The 16,587-nt window shown below is 37.5% G+C and overlaps 4 protein-coding genes and 1 pseudogene across 5 annotated transcripts in view; 1 reads left to right on the plus strand and 4 right to left on the minus strand.

The window, feature by feature from the left end:
* Positions 1-146: 146 nt before the first annotated feature.
* On the minus strand, positions 147-1,703 carry LOC103340364 (outer envelope protein). Its single transcript, XM_008243769.3, has 5 exons — positions 1,574-1,703; positions 1,059-1,119; positions 785-961; positions 497-695; positions 147-393 (listed from the first exon to the last, which is right to left on the minus strand). The coding sequence occupies exons 2-5, from the start codon at positions 1,115-1,117 to the stop codon at positions 205-207; spliced, it is 624 nt and encodes a 207-aa protein (XP_008241991.1). The 5' UTR covers positions 1,118-1,119; positions 1,574-1,703; the 3' UTR covers positions 147-204.
* Positions 1,704-2,934: 1,231 nt separating this feature from the next.
* On the plus strand, positions 2,935-4,233 carry LOC103340445 (F-box protein SKIP23-like). The gene has a single exon (XM_016796074.2). It carries the CDS (start codon positions 3,046-3,048, stop codon positions 3,970-3,972), a length of 927 nt encoding a protein of 308 aa, XP_016651560.2. The 5' UTR covers positions 2,935-3,045; the 3' UTR covers positions 3,973-4,233.
* A 758-nt stretch (positions 4,234-4,991) lies between these two features.
* On the minus strand, positions 4,992-6,074 carry LOC103340365 (SEC14 cytosolic factor family protein / phosphoglyceride transfer family protein). Its single transcript, XM_008243770.3, has 3 exons — positions 5,832-6,074; positions 5,465-5,729; positions 4,992-5,373 (listed from the first exon to the last, which is right to left on the minus strand). The coding sequence occupies exons 1-3, from the start codon at positions 5,953-5,955 to the stop codon at positions 5,154-5,156; spliced, it is 609 nt and encodes a 202-aa protein (XP_008241992.1). The 5' UTR covers positions 5,956-6,074; the 3' UTR covers positions 4,992-5,153.
* Positions 6,075-7,166: 1,092 nt separating this feature from the next.
* Positions 7,167-9,777, minus strand: LTO1 (NAD(P)H dehydrogenase (quinone)s). Its single transcript, XM_008243772.3, has 6 exons — positions 9,321-9,777; positions 8,907-9,166; positions 8,701-8,813; positions 7,935-8,082; positions 7,592-7,729; positions 7,167-7,438 (listed from the first exon to the last, which is right to left on the minus strand). The coding sequence occupies exons 1-6, from the start codon at positions 9,694-9,696 to the stop codon at positions 7,358-7,360; spliced, it is 1,116 nt and encodes a 371-aa protein (XP_008241994.1). The 5' UTR covers positions 9,697-9,777; the 3' UTR covers positions 7,167-7,357.
* A 6,600-nt stretch (positions 9,778-16,377) lies between these two features.
* Positions 16,378-16,587, minus strand: part of LOC148914597 (uncharacterized) — a 3,344-nt pseudogene continuing 3,134 nt past the window's right edge. Inside the window, exon 2 of the transcript XR_016122743.1 lies at positions 16,378-16,587. This exon is cut by the window's right edge and continues 114 nt beyond it. The product of XR_016122743.1 is annotated as an uncharacterized LOC148914597 (transcript).

Raw genomic sequence — 16,587 nt, forward strand, 5'->3', positions numbered from 1 at the left:
TGAGTTTAGGCATAACCTACTGCAGATTTTGATATTTTATTTTAACATGTACTCTCATTTTAATGTGGTTGCTTCAAACAAATATTATAGCGTAGTTTTTTGTGCTAGTTATGACTTGTTCAGAACAGTTAAACTTATAAAGAAGATAAGAAAGGGCAATGAAGCTTTTATATAAGCAGAATTCCACTAGCATATATACATGCACTAGGATTTCAAAGCATTCAAATGTTTCATAATTGCATTAGAAGATTGATGAGCAAAGTACTTTTGCCTAAGCATTACGTATGGGTATCCAATAAATGACAAAGGGTGAGCTGGTTTTGAGAAGGAAAGTATTTCGTACCACACTTGGTTGTTCTCATCCAGTTCGATTGAGAATCGTTCTTCCCCAGCCTGTTTTGCACAAAATTTGCAGACCACAAATCAGAGGATTCATATATTTCATTTGAAACCAAAAACACACAAATATAATTCAACTAAGTGAACAAAAACTAACCAGCAAGTGGCCTTGAAGGGTACCACCTCCGAAACGAAAAGAGGCCATGGACTGTTTACTAGGTCTATTTTCATTTACATATACAACCTGAAGAGGCATCATGACCCATGGCAGAAACTCCTTGACGCAAACACAGAACTTAACTCCATTTTGAACCGGCGTCTTTGGATCAACAAATGCCCAATTCAGTCCAAAATGTCTGCCAAACCACACACAACCAGCCATAAGATTAAGTTGTCCTTCTCAACTGAGATTTCTTTACATGTAGAGAATTAAACATGGGCTGACCTCCAGTCCTGAAGAGCTCTCTTGCCCTTTTCATAAGTGTCAACACCAGAACCAACCAAAACGCGCGCATGGTTGAACAAGAAACCATTGTTTGAGAGCCCCTTGTCTTCTTGGAGGGAAGACAGGGACTTAGCAGTAGCTCCCCTGAATTTAGCCTCATAGTTAAAGCTACCTGACCTGGTTATAAGCAGCAGGCATGATGAGTTCACACAATGTTTCAAATTCCTTGATAACACAAATGAACTCATATCAAGTTAAGAGCAGTCTTTTTTACCTGCCAATGCAAGCCTTTTGTTCTTCAGGACTTGGCCTAACCCAGCTCAAGAAAACCATGCCTGCCATAAACATCAATAACCTCAACAACAAAAAATGGCATATATTGAGCCAAAAAAAAAAAAAAAGTTTTAATTGTGCTGGTGCAGTTTGAGCAAACCTCTCAGATTTAAGAAAATGCAAACTAATTATCAATATAATTTATATACAAACAAGGTATGCGATTTCTCCAAAATAAATAGATAAACCCATCATTCAAAAAGAGCCAATATTCACTGAAAGAACAACTACAAGGTAAGCCCAATTCCTATGCAAACGGTTGCTATTTAAAGCTAGAAATAGATGAAACCCATCATTCAAATGCAAGTTTTGAGACATTTATTCACCCAAAAAGCATCAATGAAAACTGAAACCAGGAGCGCTGAAACGACATCAAACTTCATGAAAAGGAAAAAATTGAAACTTTAGAACCGTATATACGACACGCTGTGCCAAAAATTTGAAAACTTGTTCTACCTTTCAGTCTGAAGATGTTGCGCTGGGTTTGGATTTGCAGAGATGAAAATGTGAGTGAGAGAGTGGGATGAGCTGATAGACGCTTTTCTTTTTGCACTTTTATGAACTCGGGGAAGTGAGTGATGGACCATTTTCGCCAAAACAAAAGGGCCGTCAGAGCCCAAAATACAAACTAAATGGCCCAAAGGGTTTTTATTTTTGATTTTTTCGAGCCAACCCAAAAAGAGCATAACATGCATTAGAACCCCCATGACATCACAGTGTGGCTCATCTACATTAAACAAGGATTACTTGATATCATCATTCTGTTTAAGTTTAGTAATACCGTATTAACTTACTAATTAATCTTGAGCAGAAACTGAGGAGTAACAATTATCTCTAAGAAACAATATCTGACCATCCAATTCCAAACCTCCCATCTTAACCCATTGCTTCCCATCAACTGCTTTCAGCTTGTAAACCTTGAACCCGAAAGGAATATAACGGCCTTGTTTCATTGTACTTTGGATATCTATCAATTAAAAGTGTCTTCCCCAATGATTCCACCAAGTTCTTAGGGCGACCAACCTCACAGCCACCACCAGGAGGACTTACCGGAGGTGCAATCGTTGTCATCACCAAAGACGAATCAACCACTACAATTGTACGCTCCTCAGCAACAGCTAGCATATCATTTTCCCTCATAAAAATAACATCTCTATAATAGAACTGAGAGGTTCTTATATCCTTTAGTAAGGTACATGTTTCAATGTCAACCCCTAATAATTTGCAATGGTATAATTTTCCAGCAGCAACTACCATGAGGGCAGGACAGAAAGGGTTCATAGATATGGCCACTCTAAAGCCACTAACCCTAGCGTTGACGTGATATAGACTAAACCGAAAGTCCATGTAAACTTCGATAGGAAAATGGGGCTGTTTCAGATGAACAAAGGGAGGAATAGATGACAGCCATGACTGACAGATTGCAAGAGAAACGTCGATTATGGTGTCGAGGCGATTTCCCGATGGCCTCTAGTAATTCACTCGGAAGATTGTTCCATTGGACTACTCTTTCACTGGCCATTGCTTGTGGAGAGGGAGAAAATTAAAACGGAGTAATATATAAAGTTTGGAGCAGAGCTAGTACGACAGAATCTTAAAAAGACAAAACATTTTTTGTTTTTGTTTTTATAGAATCTTCAAGAGAACCTTGTTTAATCAAAATCTTTTGTCAACCTCGACCTCGCTTAGGTCCTTTAAAAAAAGCAGTCTCTGATTATATGTTGGGTCAATATTTTATAAAAGCCAGTCCTCTTGAATACTTTATAAATACAAGAAGAAACCAATGTTTCTTTCTTGTGTATATCAGATTAGGCAGGCCACACATTGCTTTCTAAGGCGAGGATCGACACAACCCAAGTGCTCTGAAACACATCTTAATGCCTTGTTTTGTTCTGATTATAGAGCAGCAACTTCTCAAAGTCGTGTAAATGGCTGATAGAGTCGTCCCATGGAACAATCTTCCAACCGACTTACTAGAGGCCGTAGGAAAGCGCCTCAAAACTAAAACCGATGTCTCACGATTTCGTGCCATCTGTAGGTCATGGCGATCATCTGTTCCTCCCTTTGATCAGAAACAACCCCGTTTTCCCATCAGAATTATGATGAAGTTTCCTTTTCCTGTTAACTGCTTTTTCTTGACCATCACCGAGGACACAGTCTACCATCTAGTACCTCCTCCCAACATAAACTCAGATGATTCTGCTTCGACTCCGAGTACAAGGGGTTGGGTGGTTAGGCTCAGGGAAGGAGAATCAGGTGAACCTAGCATGTTACATCCACTCTCCTCCTCTTTCCACATAAAGCGTTTGCCCAAGTCGGTGTTTCCAAAGCTACTAAACTTGTTGGAATTTCGAGTATTTGAATTGGCAAAAACTTACACCATGTACCACTCTGACCGTAGTGTTAGTAGTTACAGAGTGGCCATATCACTGAGCCCTGATTGGCCTGCAATCATGGTTGTTGCGGCTGGAAAATTATACCACTGCAAATTAGGCCCTGACATTGAAATGTGCACCATGCTCGATACCTCTGAGGTTTTTGAAGATGTTATTTGTTTTGAGGGAAAGTTCTATGCTGTTTGCCACAATGGCACAGCTGTGGTGGTTGATCCTTCCTTGGAGATGACACTGATTGCATCTCCGATAAGTCCTGATCATGGCAGCAGCGTCCATTTCATCAAGAATTTAGTGGAGTCACTGGGGGAGATACTTCTAGTGGAAAGACACCGGAGATACTTATTTCCGGTTAAATTCAGGGTTTACAAGTTGAATGCAGTTGAGAGGAAATGGGTTGAGATGGAAGGTTTGGATGGTAGGATATTGCGTGTGGGAAATAATAACTGTTGCTTCTTTTAGTTAGTTGGTTTGTTTGTTAGTAGTTTAATGAGCTAGTTGGTAGGATAAGGTTGGTAGCCTTAATTCCCTAAATTGGGGGATTGACTTCAGGAGTCCCAGGGCTTGGAGAGGAAGACAAGACTAGCTGTTTGTTCCAGCTGTTTGTTTCTGTTTAGGGGCTTGGAGAGGAAGCCAACTCTCTTTGTACATATATTATTGTAAGTGGTTCAATGTTAATATGAAAAACTGAAACCAGAAAATCTCTACAAGTTTTACATTCTATTTGGCAGCTTCTCTGTTCCTGCTGGGGATTTTCCTGGATGTCAAAGGAGCTGCATTTATTTCTCTGATCCTTGCTTTACCAAATGTTTAAGATTGGTGCGTTCAACTTAGAAGATGGTAGTTTCTTGCCACTCCCATATAATCCAGGCTCCTGTAACATCTTTTTGCCACCTTCAACTTGGCCTACGCCTAAAAGCAAAAAAACAAACCACACTTGCCATGTAGGCACTGAGTTACTTAAAATTATGGTATCTGGTCGTAATCTGGTTGCCTTGTGGTTGATCCTATGAAATATCACATATAATCTCTAAATCTGATGTGTTCGCATCGTCGCTAAATACGTTTTATAATTTTATTTTTTTCCTCTGAATTAGGCATGAGTTCATAGAAGGCAATATGCAGTCAGTGATGGGAAGGGAAGGTTTCCACTTCATTTATAGCAGAAGTGAAGTCATATTAATAAGAGGTAGTCAGTCTTCTTTGCCTGTCAAGGCAGGCCTTCTCTTCTTGAGGAGTTTGCCTAGCCCAATAACCTTAGAAATGACACATTGAGCAGAACAAAAGAAAAAAGTTTGAATTGTGCCGATGGAATTGGGGTAAATCACTCCAATCTAATCAAGCATACATAAAAACATAAGGATCCAATGATACCTTTTAGGCCGGGCTTCGATCCGATCAAAGAATGCGATTAGGTTAATATTTAATGTCTATCTCTTCCATTACGAGTAATTATTGTACGTGAGAAGATAAGTCCTCTATTAAGGAACACTGAAATTTTGGATTTTGGATTTATACAAAAGTATTTATCAAAAGAAATCGTAACAGAGAACAAAGACGCAACTAAACCATTGGCTGACTGATCTAACTGGAAGGCCCAATGGAAACATCCGATGTAACTTCTAACCCTAATTAATTGTTGACTATGAGATGCATCTCATGGAGTACATAGACACAGGCGAATCAAACGCGGGCGCATCGTACACCCTCGGATGATCGCTCTCCAATCCGTAGTCCATCATCGGACGGTCCTCCAAGTCCTCATCATGATCGTACACGAACTCAGGCACCTCAATCTCGCTCCTCCGCACGTGCTCCCACAGATAATCGAGCCTGCTCACGTACTTCAGCTTCCCATACACCCTGCAGCCCTCGAGCACGTTAGCTCAGGAAACTAAACAGATGCTAAAATGCGCTTATCCAAAAGAATTAATAATTAATTAATTAATATTACCCTCCGGTGAAAAGGAAGCGGCCGAAGGTGGCTAAGAAGAGGCGGGCTTGCAGGCCAGGGTGGAGGAAATACACAGCTTCGAGATTGCGCTTGACGTTGATCGGGATCGCATCGTAGATTGATCGGACGGCGGAGATTCCGGGGAAGTTCTCGCACCTTTGAACTCCGGTGTGCACGTACAACACCGCGAACGGCTTCTTCTCTAATGCTGGAAATATTTTCTCCTCCAAATATTTGCGCAGAGCATCCACGCTCACAATCCTCGCTAATTAAATCATCAAAATGAAAAATAAAATAAAAATCACGAAATTTCGACCAAAAAATAAAATAAATAAAAAGATGAATACATATATATATATATATATACCTGGGAAGAATTTGGCGATGATGCGAAGGATAGAGCGGCCGCGCTTGTCTCTGCCTTTGATTCTGAAGATGTCGAGCTTTTCGATGAGTTGCTGTTGCTCGGATTCGGATATTTGAGTAGGCATTTTTTTTTTGGGTGTTGTGGTTTGTTTGGATGGAGAGAGTGAGGGAATTTATAGAAGGGGTAGTGGAATTTGATGGCGTCCGAGGCGAGAGAGGGTTGGTTGATTGATGAGGAGGAATGGAGGCGAGGACAAGCGTAATTATTTTCGTGACTGGATCAGGAATTCAAGGGGCGAGGGAATATTCCAAGGCATCTTCACTTTTGAGCGGGCCAAGTGGGGCCCGGTGTGTCCGCGTCGGATAGCGGTTTGGATTGCTGACTGCTGATGGTGGCATGAATGATTTGTGGATAGTTCAAGTAAATGAAGCCAAACAAAGAAAGATGGAAGAGGATATAAAAGCCCATATTTTCCCAACGAAGTATAGCTTATTGAAAAAAAAAGTCTTTGATTTGCAGACTAGTTGTCTCATATTAAAGTTCGAACTTTATAATACTTTAGTAGTGTGTGTATGAGAAACTCTCTTCTAGGAACAGAGCCACTCCTAGACTAGTGGCCTTCGCGCCCACACCACCCCACCTCCAATTGTTTGACCTCCCTCCTCTACTATACACTTAATAATCGATAACTTATAATTTAAGTTAATAGCCTCTTTAAAATAAATTAGTTATGATTCAATCCGAAATATTCAACTCTAACATGTAAGTTTTAAATCATATATATTTAATATACTTTAGACTATGGCTCCTACTGAAAAACGTATACGCAACTTCAAACAAATGTTTTGACCAAATAGAAAAGAAAAGGAACTCAATTCCACAAATTATCCTATCCGTTAATCAGACCGTTAGTAAATAGGTTAAATGCTTACGTAGTAAACAATGCAAACTTTTTATGCTTATATAAGCTCCACGTAGACAAAAATAATAATTTAAAGAAAACTCAACAATAATCTTACGGCAGCTAACTTCCACAGGGAGCACGATCTCATCATCTAATCCAATAGGAATTATTCTATTCCATTTATATTGGTTGATGATAATATAAATTAAAGTTAGCTCAAGACTTCAGCAGAGTCCACACCCAATCCCTTTGTCCAGTTTCTGTATGAATGCCCAAGATTGTCCTTCGGTTGCGACTTTATTGTTCATCTTAAAGGGGACTTATGACCCATGCTTGCTTACACAGAAGTCATTACAGACAAGAAGTTTGGTGGGTAAACATATTACAAGGGACTCTGTTAAATCTTGTAAATCAATAATAAGTTTCCAATCTACACATCTAACTAGTTTCTTCATTCCAGTGAAATGTAATAAATGCTTACAGTTACAGGCAAGAGTTGTACAAGATAATGAACACCCCAAGGTGCCTCCCAGTCGTCGCGATCAATGATCGGCTATGTAATAATGCAACAAGTTTTCTATGATCTTTACGTGTGATGGCATACTAAACACAATGGCTTAATCTATGGGGGAGGACTCGATTCATTCAACTCAAACCCAGATTCCTGTGCGAGCTCTGTAAAATCTTTTTCTCCACTCAAAACCTGTAAGAAGCGCCAAGCTTTATGAGAACCAAGTACATCTATCTTAATCTAGTTTACAGCAACAGGTTCTTATTGCTAGGTTTGCATGAGAATGTATATAAATAGGGATGCCAGATGAAAATATTGAATAGTATCTATGATGGGATTCATCACCTGCCCGTTGATCACCCATGTAGGAAAACCTTCAATTCCAACATCAATACATGCCTTATCCATTATAGTTCCCTTCCTAAATCCACCAGGGAAGCACTCAACATAGTTCAGCAGCTTTGCTGCCTCACGTCCAAACATCTACCCGATGGACAAGACAAATGATATGATACATCAAAAGATAGAATACAAAGCAGATACATCTTGGTCAGGAGCAAGACTTATGGATAATGCCTTTTTGAATATTATTCACTGGAAGAAACTAGGGAAAATCTAGAAAGAGATGATGAAGAGACGAACTTCATGACTGAATCACATTTAATTAGGAATTAAAAGGGCAAAGTACCTGTTTTTGTTCTACACAATGCGAACACCAGAAAGCCCCATACATTTTAGCACCTATAGCATTCAGATGCTTTGCAAGAGCTATAGCAAAAGGACTTGACGGTGTTGTTATCTCAGTTGTAAAATATGGAAGATCAATTTCCGACGGGCTGTTAACAACATAAGTAATAATAAAAAAACATGAGCGCAATAAACACAGAAAACCGACAAAGAAAATAACCTGCTAACATAATCTACCAAGATGATATTTGTGATCATACAAATAAGTATTGACTTGGTGATTTAGATCCAACCAAACCATGGGAAAGGTTTGATGAGGTCAATAAACACACAATACTGATCTTAATTTCATCTATATAATAGTCAAGTAGCCAACACCTTCAGTCTCAATTAAATAGACTACATAGAAAAACAACAATCCAACTCATATAAATAACCATCAAACTGGCAGTTCACAATCAATTGCTTATCAAAAAATTCTGAAAGTGAAGTAGAACGTCCTTTACAATAATTTTTTTTAAAGAACTAATGAAAGTCATTACATCACTTATGTTTATCAACCTCCTATATTTCCTATTAATCATACTGCCACTCTTATAAAGTATACATTTTTATTTCCTCCTGTGTCAAGTTAGTTGGAAGGGCATGCCCATAATCCTAAAAGATTGAGCTTCAGAGCAGAACATGTGTTCATATCATTGAATAGCTTGCCAAACTAACATATTCATGAAAATGAAAAACAAAATAGCATGAGCGTGGCTAATCACCTTGAGGAGACAGGCGGATAAGCACTATATGACCTGTTGAGAGTCACAAACACCAAGCTAGCTATACACAGCAGCAAGCCCACCTCTTTCTGTACTTTTTCCAACCCTAAATCCTACAGTATAATAAACCCACCAAAATTCTACACATTGCCAATAACATCAAATCAAAGAAAATGAAAATGAAAAACAGAAAAAAGCTAGCTAACCTTTAAAGTGATGAAAAATAAGGTGAAAGAGAGCAAAGCTGATAACAAACAATACGAGCAAGAAGCTCCTGAAAATTTAGTGCTAAGAATGTACAAAAAACAAGCGCTAGCAGCTGCCATGGAAGTTGTAGTCCCAAGTAAAACCAGGCGAGCATTAGATTCACCAATCCCAAAAGGCAACTTCTTTGCAGTCAACAGCTGCACACCAAGAGTAGCGACTAAACCATATGCAACCATCCCAAACAATGGAAGAGGAACACCTGAGAAAACCAAAAGGACCCTTCTTTCAAAACATCGCATACAATCAATGTAATTCAATTCCAATTCACAAAAGGCCAGTCGAAAGTTTCAAATTTTCTTGTTTTGGGTGATTGTATATTTGAATTCAGTTGGATATGGAGTTGAAGAGAGTACCAAAAACGACGGCGTAATCGCTGCTGAGGATGTCGCCGCAGCTACCACCGCCGATTGGGCAAAAGGCATCGGAATTCGTTAGCTTGAGATACGTCAAGTACGTCGTTTCTAGAAACCCCACGCCTCCGAGCCCTACATATAGTTTGTCGGTCAAGCTACTCGAAGACGACTGCGCCAACGACGCCGTTTTGGCATCGGAGTCGGCGTTTTGGTTCGGCTCGGATTCGGAAGAAGAACATGTTATGGGAAGCAGCAGAGAACTCCGACCCCAACCCAGCGTTTTATGGAGGAAAGAGAATCTGCCATGGATGGACAGAGACCTTCGCGCCGACGAGAATGGAGGAGATGTCAGGCTCGCGAACGCCAAGGTAGCCATTTCCACTCTCACATTCCACCTGAAAATCAACTGAGACTCGCGGGGATTAATCTGGGCTGGCTGGGCCGATCTAAGGTCCTCTACCTCAATCTTGGGCCTTATTTCTATGAAGCTTTGCTTATGGCCCAACCCAAATTACTTACTGGTCCATTTTGGAGGAGAGCCCAAAACAATTGCTTGTTAATCAGCCCATAAAAGTTTTCAATACCTCAGAGGAGGGCCCATAACATGGTATTACAGTTGCATACAAAACTTAATCACATCAACGAGGAATAAGAACACAGACTTAGGGCCAATTTGGCATTACTATGCTGTGAATATAGTCAATTTCATATTCGCTATAAGAGAAATCAGTTGTGAATGAAAGTAGTTTGGCGTTTGGTAAATTGAATACTAAAATTGTTAGTACAAAAATCAATTTCTGAGTGTTTGATAAAATTTTGTGTGAAAATGTTGTGGTATGTGTATAATGACTAAAAAGGACATAATGTTGAAATGAATTTTCAGAAAGAAAAAAAAAACATAAACATCAAGAATAATGACGGCGAAAAAAAAAGGGTACAAAAAAAATACTTGTTAAGGTAAAGGAGGTAATTGCTACTCTTGGAGCTTTTATGCAATTTTTCATTTGGCCAAGTCAACCTACAGAGAGAGCATTATTAAATTCCATTTTCTTGTTAGTTTAATGGCACAAACATGCATGAACAAGAAGATTCCAAGAACATCTCAAAATCCTCTTTGGACTAGTAATGCCATCATTAAATTGAGCTTTTTCCCAGTCCACTAGTGTATGATGGATGGACCATAAAAATATAAGAAAAATTAGGTATTACACATAACTATCTTTATTAATTAGTAGTTGAGATAAACAATATTTCTGTTTGGGTTTTAATACCTAGGAATGAAATTTTGTTTTGGATTTGGCCAAAGAGGAAGTCCAGATTCGTTGGCCCACCTTATATTAATCACTGAAAAGACAATTATACCCTTTTTGTTTAAAAGATTCGTTGGTTTCTTTTTTATCAGATTAGATCTCTCTCTCACGCTCTCTCTCGCAGCAACGACAACCACAGCCTTCACTGCGATGGAATTCTCAAGTCGCCATCCCTTCGGCCTTCGCCGGCAACTCCAAGGTCTTCTAGCTCAAGATGAAGAGCATTACGATCGCTATCTTGCTGAGTTCAAGATTAGTGACAAGCACAATGACCACTCAACCCTATTTGATCTTATTCTGGTACGTCAAAACCCTATCCTGAACTCTAATAACGATTTGCTTCTTGGTCACGATTGTAGTGTTTTAAAGATTATGTTGCTTTTTTGCAATTGTAATGTTGGGTGAACCCTCAGTGTGTATTGTTGAACTTTCATTTGTAGAATTGTTAAGTTTCCTATCCCACAAACGATTAAGGTGAAATTAATTGGGAAAATGATTCGTATCAAAGAAAAAGGGAAGATGTTTTATTTTATTGACTAAATTCTATTAAACTGTTATGCAGCCTTCAGGTACTCATGTTTCCTTTGCTCTATTCCTATTCAATTATCATTAGATCTTTTCAAGTAAGAAAATCCAGTTATTGAGTGCACCCCTGAAGGCTGATTAGCCTATCTTTGTAGGCAGAGGCTGTTGGCCTATAGCTCCTTTTATCCTTCCCACTTAAGAATTTTATAATTTGATTCACTTTTTTTTTGCTACACAAGATAATTGATGAATTGTTGATTCATTAGAAAATCTATCGTATTTTCAGATGATACCTTGACAATCAACAAGGTAATTCTGATTTCCTAAATAGTAAACAGGTGATTCAAGAACTGAGAATCCACTGAATGCTTTGCAAGTCAGTTGGTTTCAATAAAATGTCAAATTTCGGCTTTCTTCTTTTTTGCTGAAAAAGTTCACATACACGTTCTCTGGTCTTCACTTGCATGTTCACTGCTTTCTAAATTGCTAGGTTGATATGCAATTTTCACTCTATTTTGTTGTGAACTTAATGTTATAGCTCGTAAGGATTTCATTCTTATAAATAAATAAATTTTTTGATTTTAATGTTTCTTTTTCCCTTTTTGGTTTTAATGTTTCTTTTATTCCAGAACTACTATCCAAATTTGATTTTAATTTATTGTGCAATTATTTATCTATTCTCACACATTTGCAACAATCATGCAGGACGTATATGAACAGCATAAAGAGTTGATTTTACTTGGAGAGAGGGTTGTTCTTGCAACTCTTGCTTTTGATCTTAATGTAAACCATCCATATAAACCGATGGTTGAGGCAATAAAGAAATTCAAAGTAGCTCATAGTGCCCTTGCTCAAGTTGCATGGAATTTTGTTAATGATGGGTATGGTTCTCTTAGTTCATATATCTTGCTTGTTCTTCTTGGCCTTTCTTCAGTTTCTTCTTGAACTTGGAATGTGGTATTGTATAATTATGCTTGTAGCTTACATGTTAAAGTCTTTTGTTTCAGGATCAAATCAGGTGGTAACAATTTGACTTTAAAAGGATGGCCCCTCACAGTAAGTTTTTGATGGCTGGATAGATTTTTAGATTCCTACAATTAGAAATTTTGTTGTGTCTGTTTGGATAATTTCTTTTCTTTAGTTTCCAATCCTATATTAACACAATGGTAATATATATGTTGAAGGCAACAAAGTGACATTCTTTCCGAATTTTGAAACTCAATTGTTCGTTGTTGTCTATCTCTGAAGTTGAGAATCTCAAAACTGACCAAATTCTTATGTAAATTCATAATCTTTATTCTTCGCTGGGCCTATTATGCCTATTGAAGATACAAATATGCTAATTAATGTGCTCTTATCAGAAACTGCAATTTCCATTTGTTGCAATTTTTGATAAGAAACTGGAGTGTAGTTTCCTGTTCAATATTTTGATTTTAGAATAATTTTTCAAAGTCTATGGGAATGTTACAACTGCTCATCTACTTATATGTATTTTGAACTTAGTTTTAGTACTTTGATCATAGCTTTGCCTTTTGGTTTCTTTTCACTTTTGGGCATATATTTTTTCATAAACTGCACTGAAGTTTCTATTTGTTGCATTTTTTTATATCAGAAATTGCAATGCAGTTTCCTATTCCATATTTTGATATTAGAATAATTTTTCCAAGTCTATGAGTATGTTACAACTGCTCATCTACTTATATGTGTATTGAACTTAGTTTTAGTACTTTGATCATGGCTTTGCCTTTTGGTTTCTTTTCATATTTAAGCAGATTTTTTTTCTTCAACTGCATTGCAGCTTCTATTTGTTGCAGTTTTTTTATAAACTGCAATGCAGTTTCTTGTTCCATATTTCTCTTTAGAATGATTTTTGCAAGTCTATGAGAATATTACGACTTAATGCGCTTCGAACTTAGTTTTGGTACTTTAATCATGGCTTTGCCTTTTAGTTTCTATGCAAATATGAGCAGATTTTTTGTCATAAAATGCACTGCAATTTCCGTTTGTTGCAATTTTTGATAAGAAACTGCAGCGCATTTCTTGTTCCATATTTCGATTTTAGAATAATTTTTCCAAGTTTGGGAATGTTACAACTGCTTATCTACTTATATGTGTTTTGAACTTAGTTTTAGTACTTTGATCATGGCTTTGCCTTTTGGTTTCTTTTCACTTTTGGGCATATTTTTTTTATAAACTACATTGAAGTTTTTGTTTGTTGCATTTTTTTACTTATCGAAACTGCAATGCAGTTTCCTGTTCTATATTTCAATTTTAGAATAATTTTTCCAAGTCTATGGGAATGCTAGAATTGCTCATCGACTTAAATGTGTTTTGAACTTAGTTTTAGTACTTTGATAATGGCTTTGCCTTTTGGTTTCTTTGCAAATTTGAGCAAATGTTGTCATAAATCTGCGTTGCAGTTTTAGTTTGTTGCAATTTCCGTTTGTTTTAGTTTTTGATCGAAACTGCAGTGCAATTTCTTGTTCCATTTCTGTTTGTTGCATCTTGTTATAAGATTATATGACAATAGAGATATATAACAAATCTTTTCTCAAATTAGGTTGACCACATCATTGTTGTAATCAACAACCTCATCTTCCTCTTCTTCTTCTCCAGCTTCCCTTTTTGCTTTCCCTTTCTCTATTTTCATCTTTTGTTTTGTGTTGGCCTTTTCTTTCTTTGGTTTGTTTGCCACGACAATTTTCTTGTGTAATTCTTCTTCTACGAGGCCTTTTGATGGTTTTGTTTTTGTGTTTTGTTTGTAGTTTTGGTTTTGGTTTTTTTTTTAATACAGTTTTTGCATGAATCTGTGTTGAAATAATTTTATTTTATTTTTATTTTTTAAATCAATGATTGTTTATATAAATATTGTGTAATTGAATAGATATCACAAAAACAAGTTTGGTGTAGTGATTTGTGAGTGAGGCTTCCTCCTTTGAGGGTCAAGGTTCGAGTCCCTTTAATGACACAAATTCTTCTATTTTTTTAGGGTGAATAAAGAGCAATGGAGTTAGTCCCCGGTTGGTCGGAGATGGGTGGCGACAGGTGGCAGTGGTTGGCCGGTGATGAGTGGTGGCGGTAGGTAGCGGCGGCTGGTCGGGTGGTGGTGGTGGAAGGGACTTGACGGCACTGTGGTGGCTGGCCTACTGATTGTGTAGCTGACCTTATGTTTGCTTGCTTTGGAAGGGAGATTACTGAAGGTAGACATGTGGCATAGTGTGCTTGCTTTTAAAGGAGTGGCATTGTGTGTAATTTTGATGTTTTTTAATTACATTATTGTAAAATTAGTACTACTTTTTGGGCTTTGGCCTTATGTTAATTAGATGAAATTGTATTTCTATATTTTAAATTAGTAAACTATATAGTGTCTTAAAATGAAAGCTCCCAAAAATAAAACACCAGACTTAAGTTGTCATCTAGAGATCAAGTCCTCTCTCTCCACCTGACATCATGCCCTGCCTATCCCTTCCCCCAAAAAAATTGGTGTAGGAGGTCGGGGTGATTAATTAAATTTAACATAAGTTAAGGGTTCGATTCCCTCTAATGTAACTAATGACATATTTACTAATTTACTAATCTGTAATTGGATTATGAGGAATTGAATTGAGGGTGAATTGAATTGAGGAGAATTAGATTTCAAATTCCTATTGAAATTGTTTACTAAACCATATGGATTGAGGGAAGTTAGATTTCGGATTCCTATTGAAATTGTTTACTAAACCATATGGAATTGAGGTAGGAGTGGTTCTAATTACTAAAATGTCCTCATTGTTAGGTTAAGGTAGATGACAAATTTGGAATTTTAAAAATTGTGTGAGGATATAATGGGTAAAAAAGATGAATTCCTAATAGATTAGTTCTCCATGAATTAGAATACCACCTCTCACCCAAGAATTGAATTTCTCCATTTTTGTGGGCCTCACTTACTTTTTAATTTGTTGATGTGAAGTAAACACAGGAATCCTCCATAAATGGAATTCAATTCTGATGAGAATTCCAATTCCTGATTAGTAAACACACTATAAAAAGGAAAAGGATCCCGAATGGTTTGTGTTCACATAACAATCTGACAATATGACATCCTTACATTAATACACGATGAAAGGATTTGATCTAAATTCTTATACCCAGTAGAACTGCATGACCAGAAAAAAAAAAAGAAAAAAAAAAAAAAAGATGGACACATAACAGCTATAGCCTATAACAATACGAAAATGAGGATGAGAAACGGAATTGGCACAATTATTGGTGTTTTATACGAAAAGAGCACAAATAAAATTTATTTGTGCATAATATTAGGGAAGAGGGCACAATACTATATTTGTGTTCTTATGTCCGTGCTCTTTGGCCATTTTTTTAGTAGTGCCAAGTCAGAGGAAAATGGATATGGTAAGACACAGATGCACCAAGTCGACTATTCCGGGTCTTTTCGTTGATTCTGGAGTTCAACTCCGGTGAATGATTGTTGGGAACTTTGACCTAAAAGAAACTAAGGACAAGAACACAACAAGCTAGATTGAATGACTTAGTTTTATTAATAATAATTTGGGCTTAAATAGCCATTCAATACACGATCTTAACATAAACGAGAAAGCAGCCCACTTAGGAAATAAAGCTAAGTGGTAATGAAACTTGGAATTCAAATACAAGTAGATGTCCCTAAATACTAGGACATTATTCTAACAGAAACGTGTCAGTAAACAAGCGCAGTAAACTCCTCCATTCCTTCCCTTAAACTAAATGTGAAGTAATTAGTTCATACCAGAAATTTCACATACTCCCCCAGCACTTTGAAGCTTCGCAAAACTTCAAGCTTCAATGGTTTGGTCATTATGTCCGCCACCGATCCTCGACTCCTGCAATGAACTAATTCAATTGTACCCTCCTTAGTAATATTCCTTAAGAAATGAAACCTCACATCAATATCCTTGTTGCAACCATGCATAACTGGATTCTTTGACAGCTTAATGGTTGAACTGTTGTCACACATCACAGTAGTACAGACTTCCATTAGAATGTCAGCTCCTTTAATATTCTTTTCATCCGGACTCCTTGACAAGCAGACTGCAGCTGCCACAAACTCAGCTTTTGTGGTTGATAAAGTCACAATTGGCTGCTTTTTTGAACACCATGAAACAACACCTGAACTCATTGAAAACACGTAACCAAATGTACTCTTCCTGTCTTCCATATCTCCTAAGCATAGTTACTATCTAGTAAACGCCAACAACTCACCATCTCCTCCTTTCTTATAATGAATTCCATAGTTCACAGTCACTTTTAAGTATCGAAGTGCTCTCTTAGCTGCCTGTAGATGAATCTCCATTGGTTTTGCCATGTATCTACTTATGAGACAAGTAACAAACATCATGTTAGGTCTCGTAGCAGTGAGATACATTAAACTACCCACCAGCTGCTTGTAGTACGTCTCA

This window comes from Prunus mume, linkage group LG8, assembly GCF_029339155.1.
Source record: "Prunus mume cultivar Tortuosa linkage group LG8, ASM2933915v1, whole genome shotgun sequence".
Taxonomy (NCBI): domain Eukaryota; kingdom Viridiplantae; phylum Streptophyta; class Magnoliopsida; order Rosales; family Rosaceae; genus Prunus; species Prunus mume.

Excerpts from the sequence above, each read along its gene's own strand:
- LOC103340364 (XM_008243769.3), bottom strand. The coding sequence starts at position 1,117 with ATGGTTTTCTTGAGCTGGGTTAGGCCAAGTCCTGAAGAACAAAAGGCT. Across the intron at positions 962-1,058 it reads CAAAAGGCTTGCATTGGCAG|GTCAGGTAGCTTTAACTATG; the intron begins GTAAAAAAGACT and ends GCTTATAACCAG. Across the intron at positions 696-784 it reads AGAGCTCTTCAGGACTGGAG|ACATTTTGGACTGAATTGGG; the intron begins GTCAGCCCATGT and ends GTGGTTTGGCAG.
- LOC103340445 (XM_016796074.2), top strand. The coding sequence starts at position 3,046 with ATGGCTGATAGAGTCGTCCCATGGAACAATCTTCCAACCGACTTACTA.
- LOC103340365 (XM_008243770.3), bottom strand. The coding sequence starts at position 5,955 with ATGCCTACTCAAATATCCGAATCCGAGCAACAGCAACTCATCGAAAAG. Across the intron at positions 5,730-5,831 it reads CATCGCCAAATTCTTCCCAG|CGAGGATTGTGAGCGTGGAT; the intron begins GTATATATATAT and ends TGATTTAATTAG. Across the intron at positions 5,374-5,464 it reads CGCTTCCTTTTCACCGGAGG|GGTGTATGGGAAGCTGAAGT; the intron begins GTAATATTAATT and ends CGAGGGCTGCAG.
- LTO1 (XM_008243772.3), bottom strand. The coding sequence starts at position 9,696 with ATGGCTACCTTGGCGTTCGCGAGCCTGACATCTCCTCCATTCTCGTCG. Across the intron at positions 8,814-8,906 it reads TATTTTTCATCACTTTAAAG|GATTTAGGGTTGGAAAAAGT; the intron begins GTTAGCTAGCTT and ends ATTATACTGTAG. Across the intron at positions 7,730-7,934 it reads ATTGTGTAGAACAAAAACAG|ATGTTTGGACGTGAGGCAGC; the intron begins GTACTTTGCCCT and ends TCCATCGGGTAG.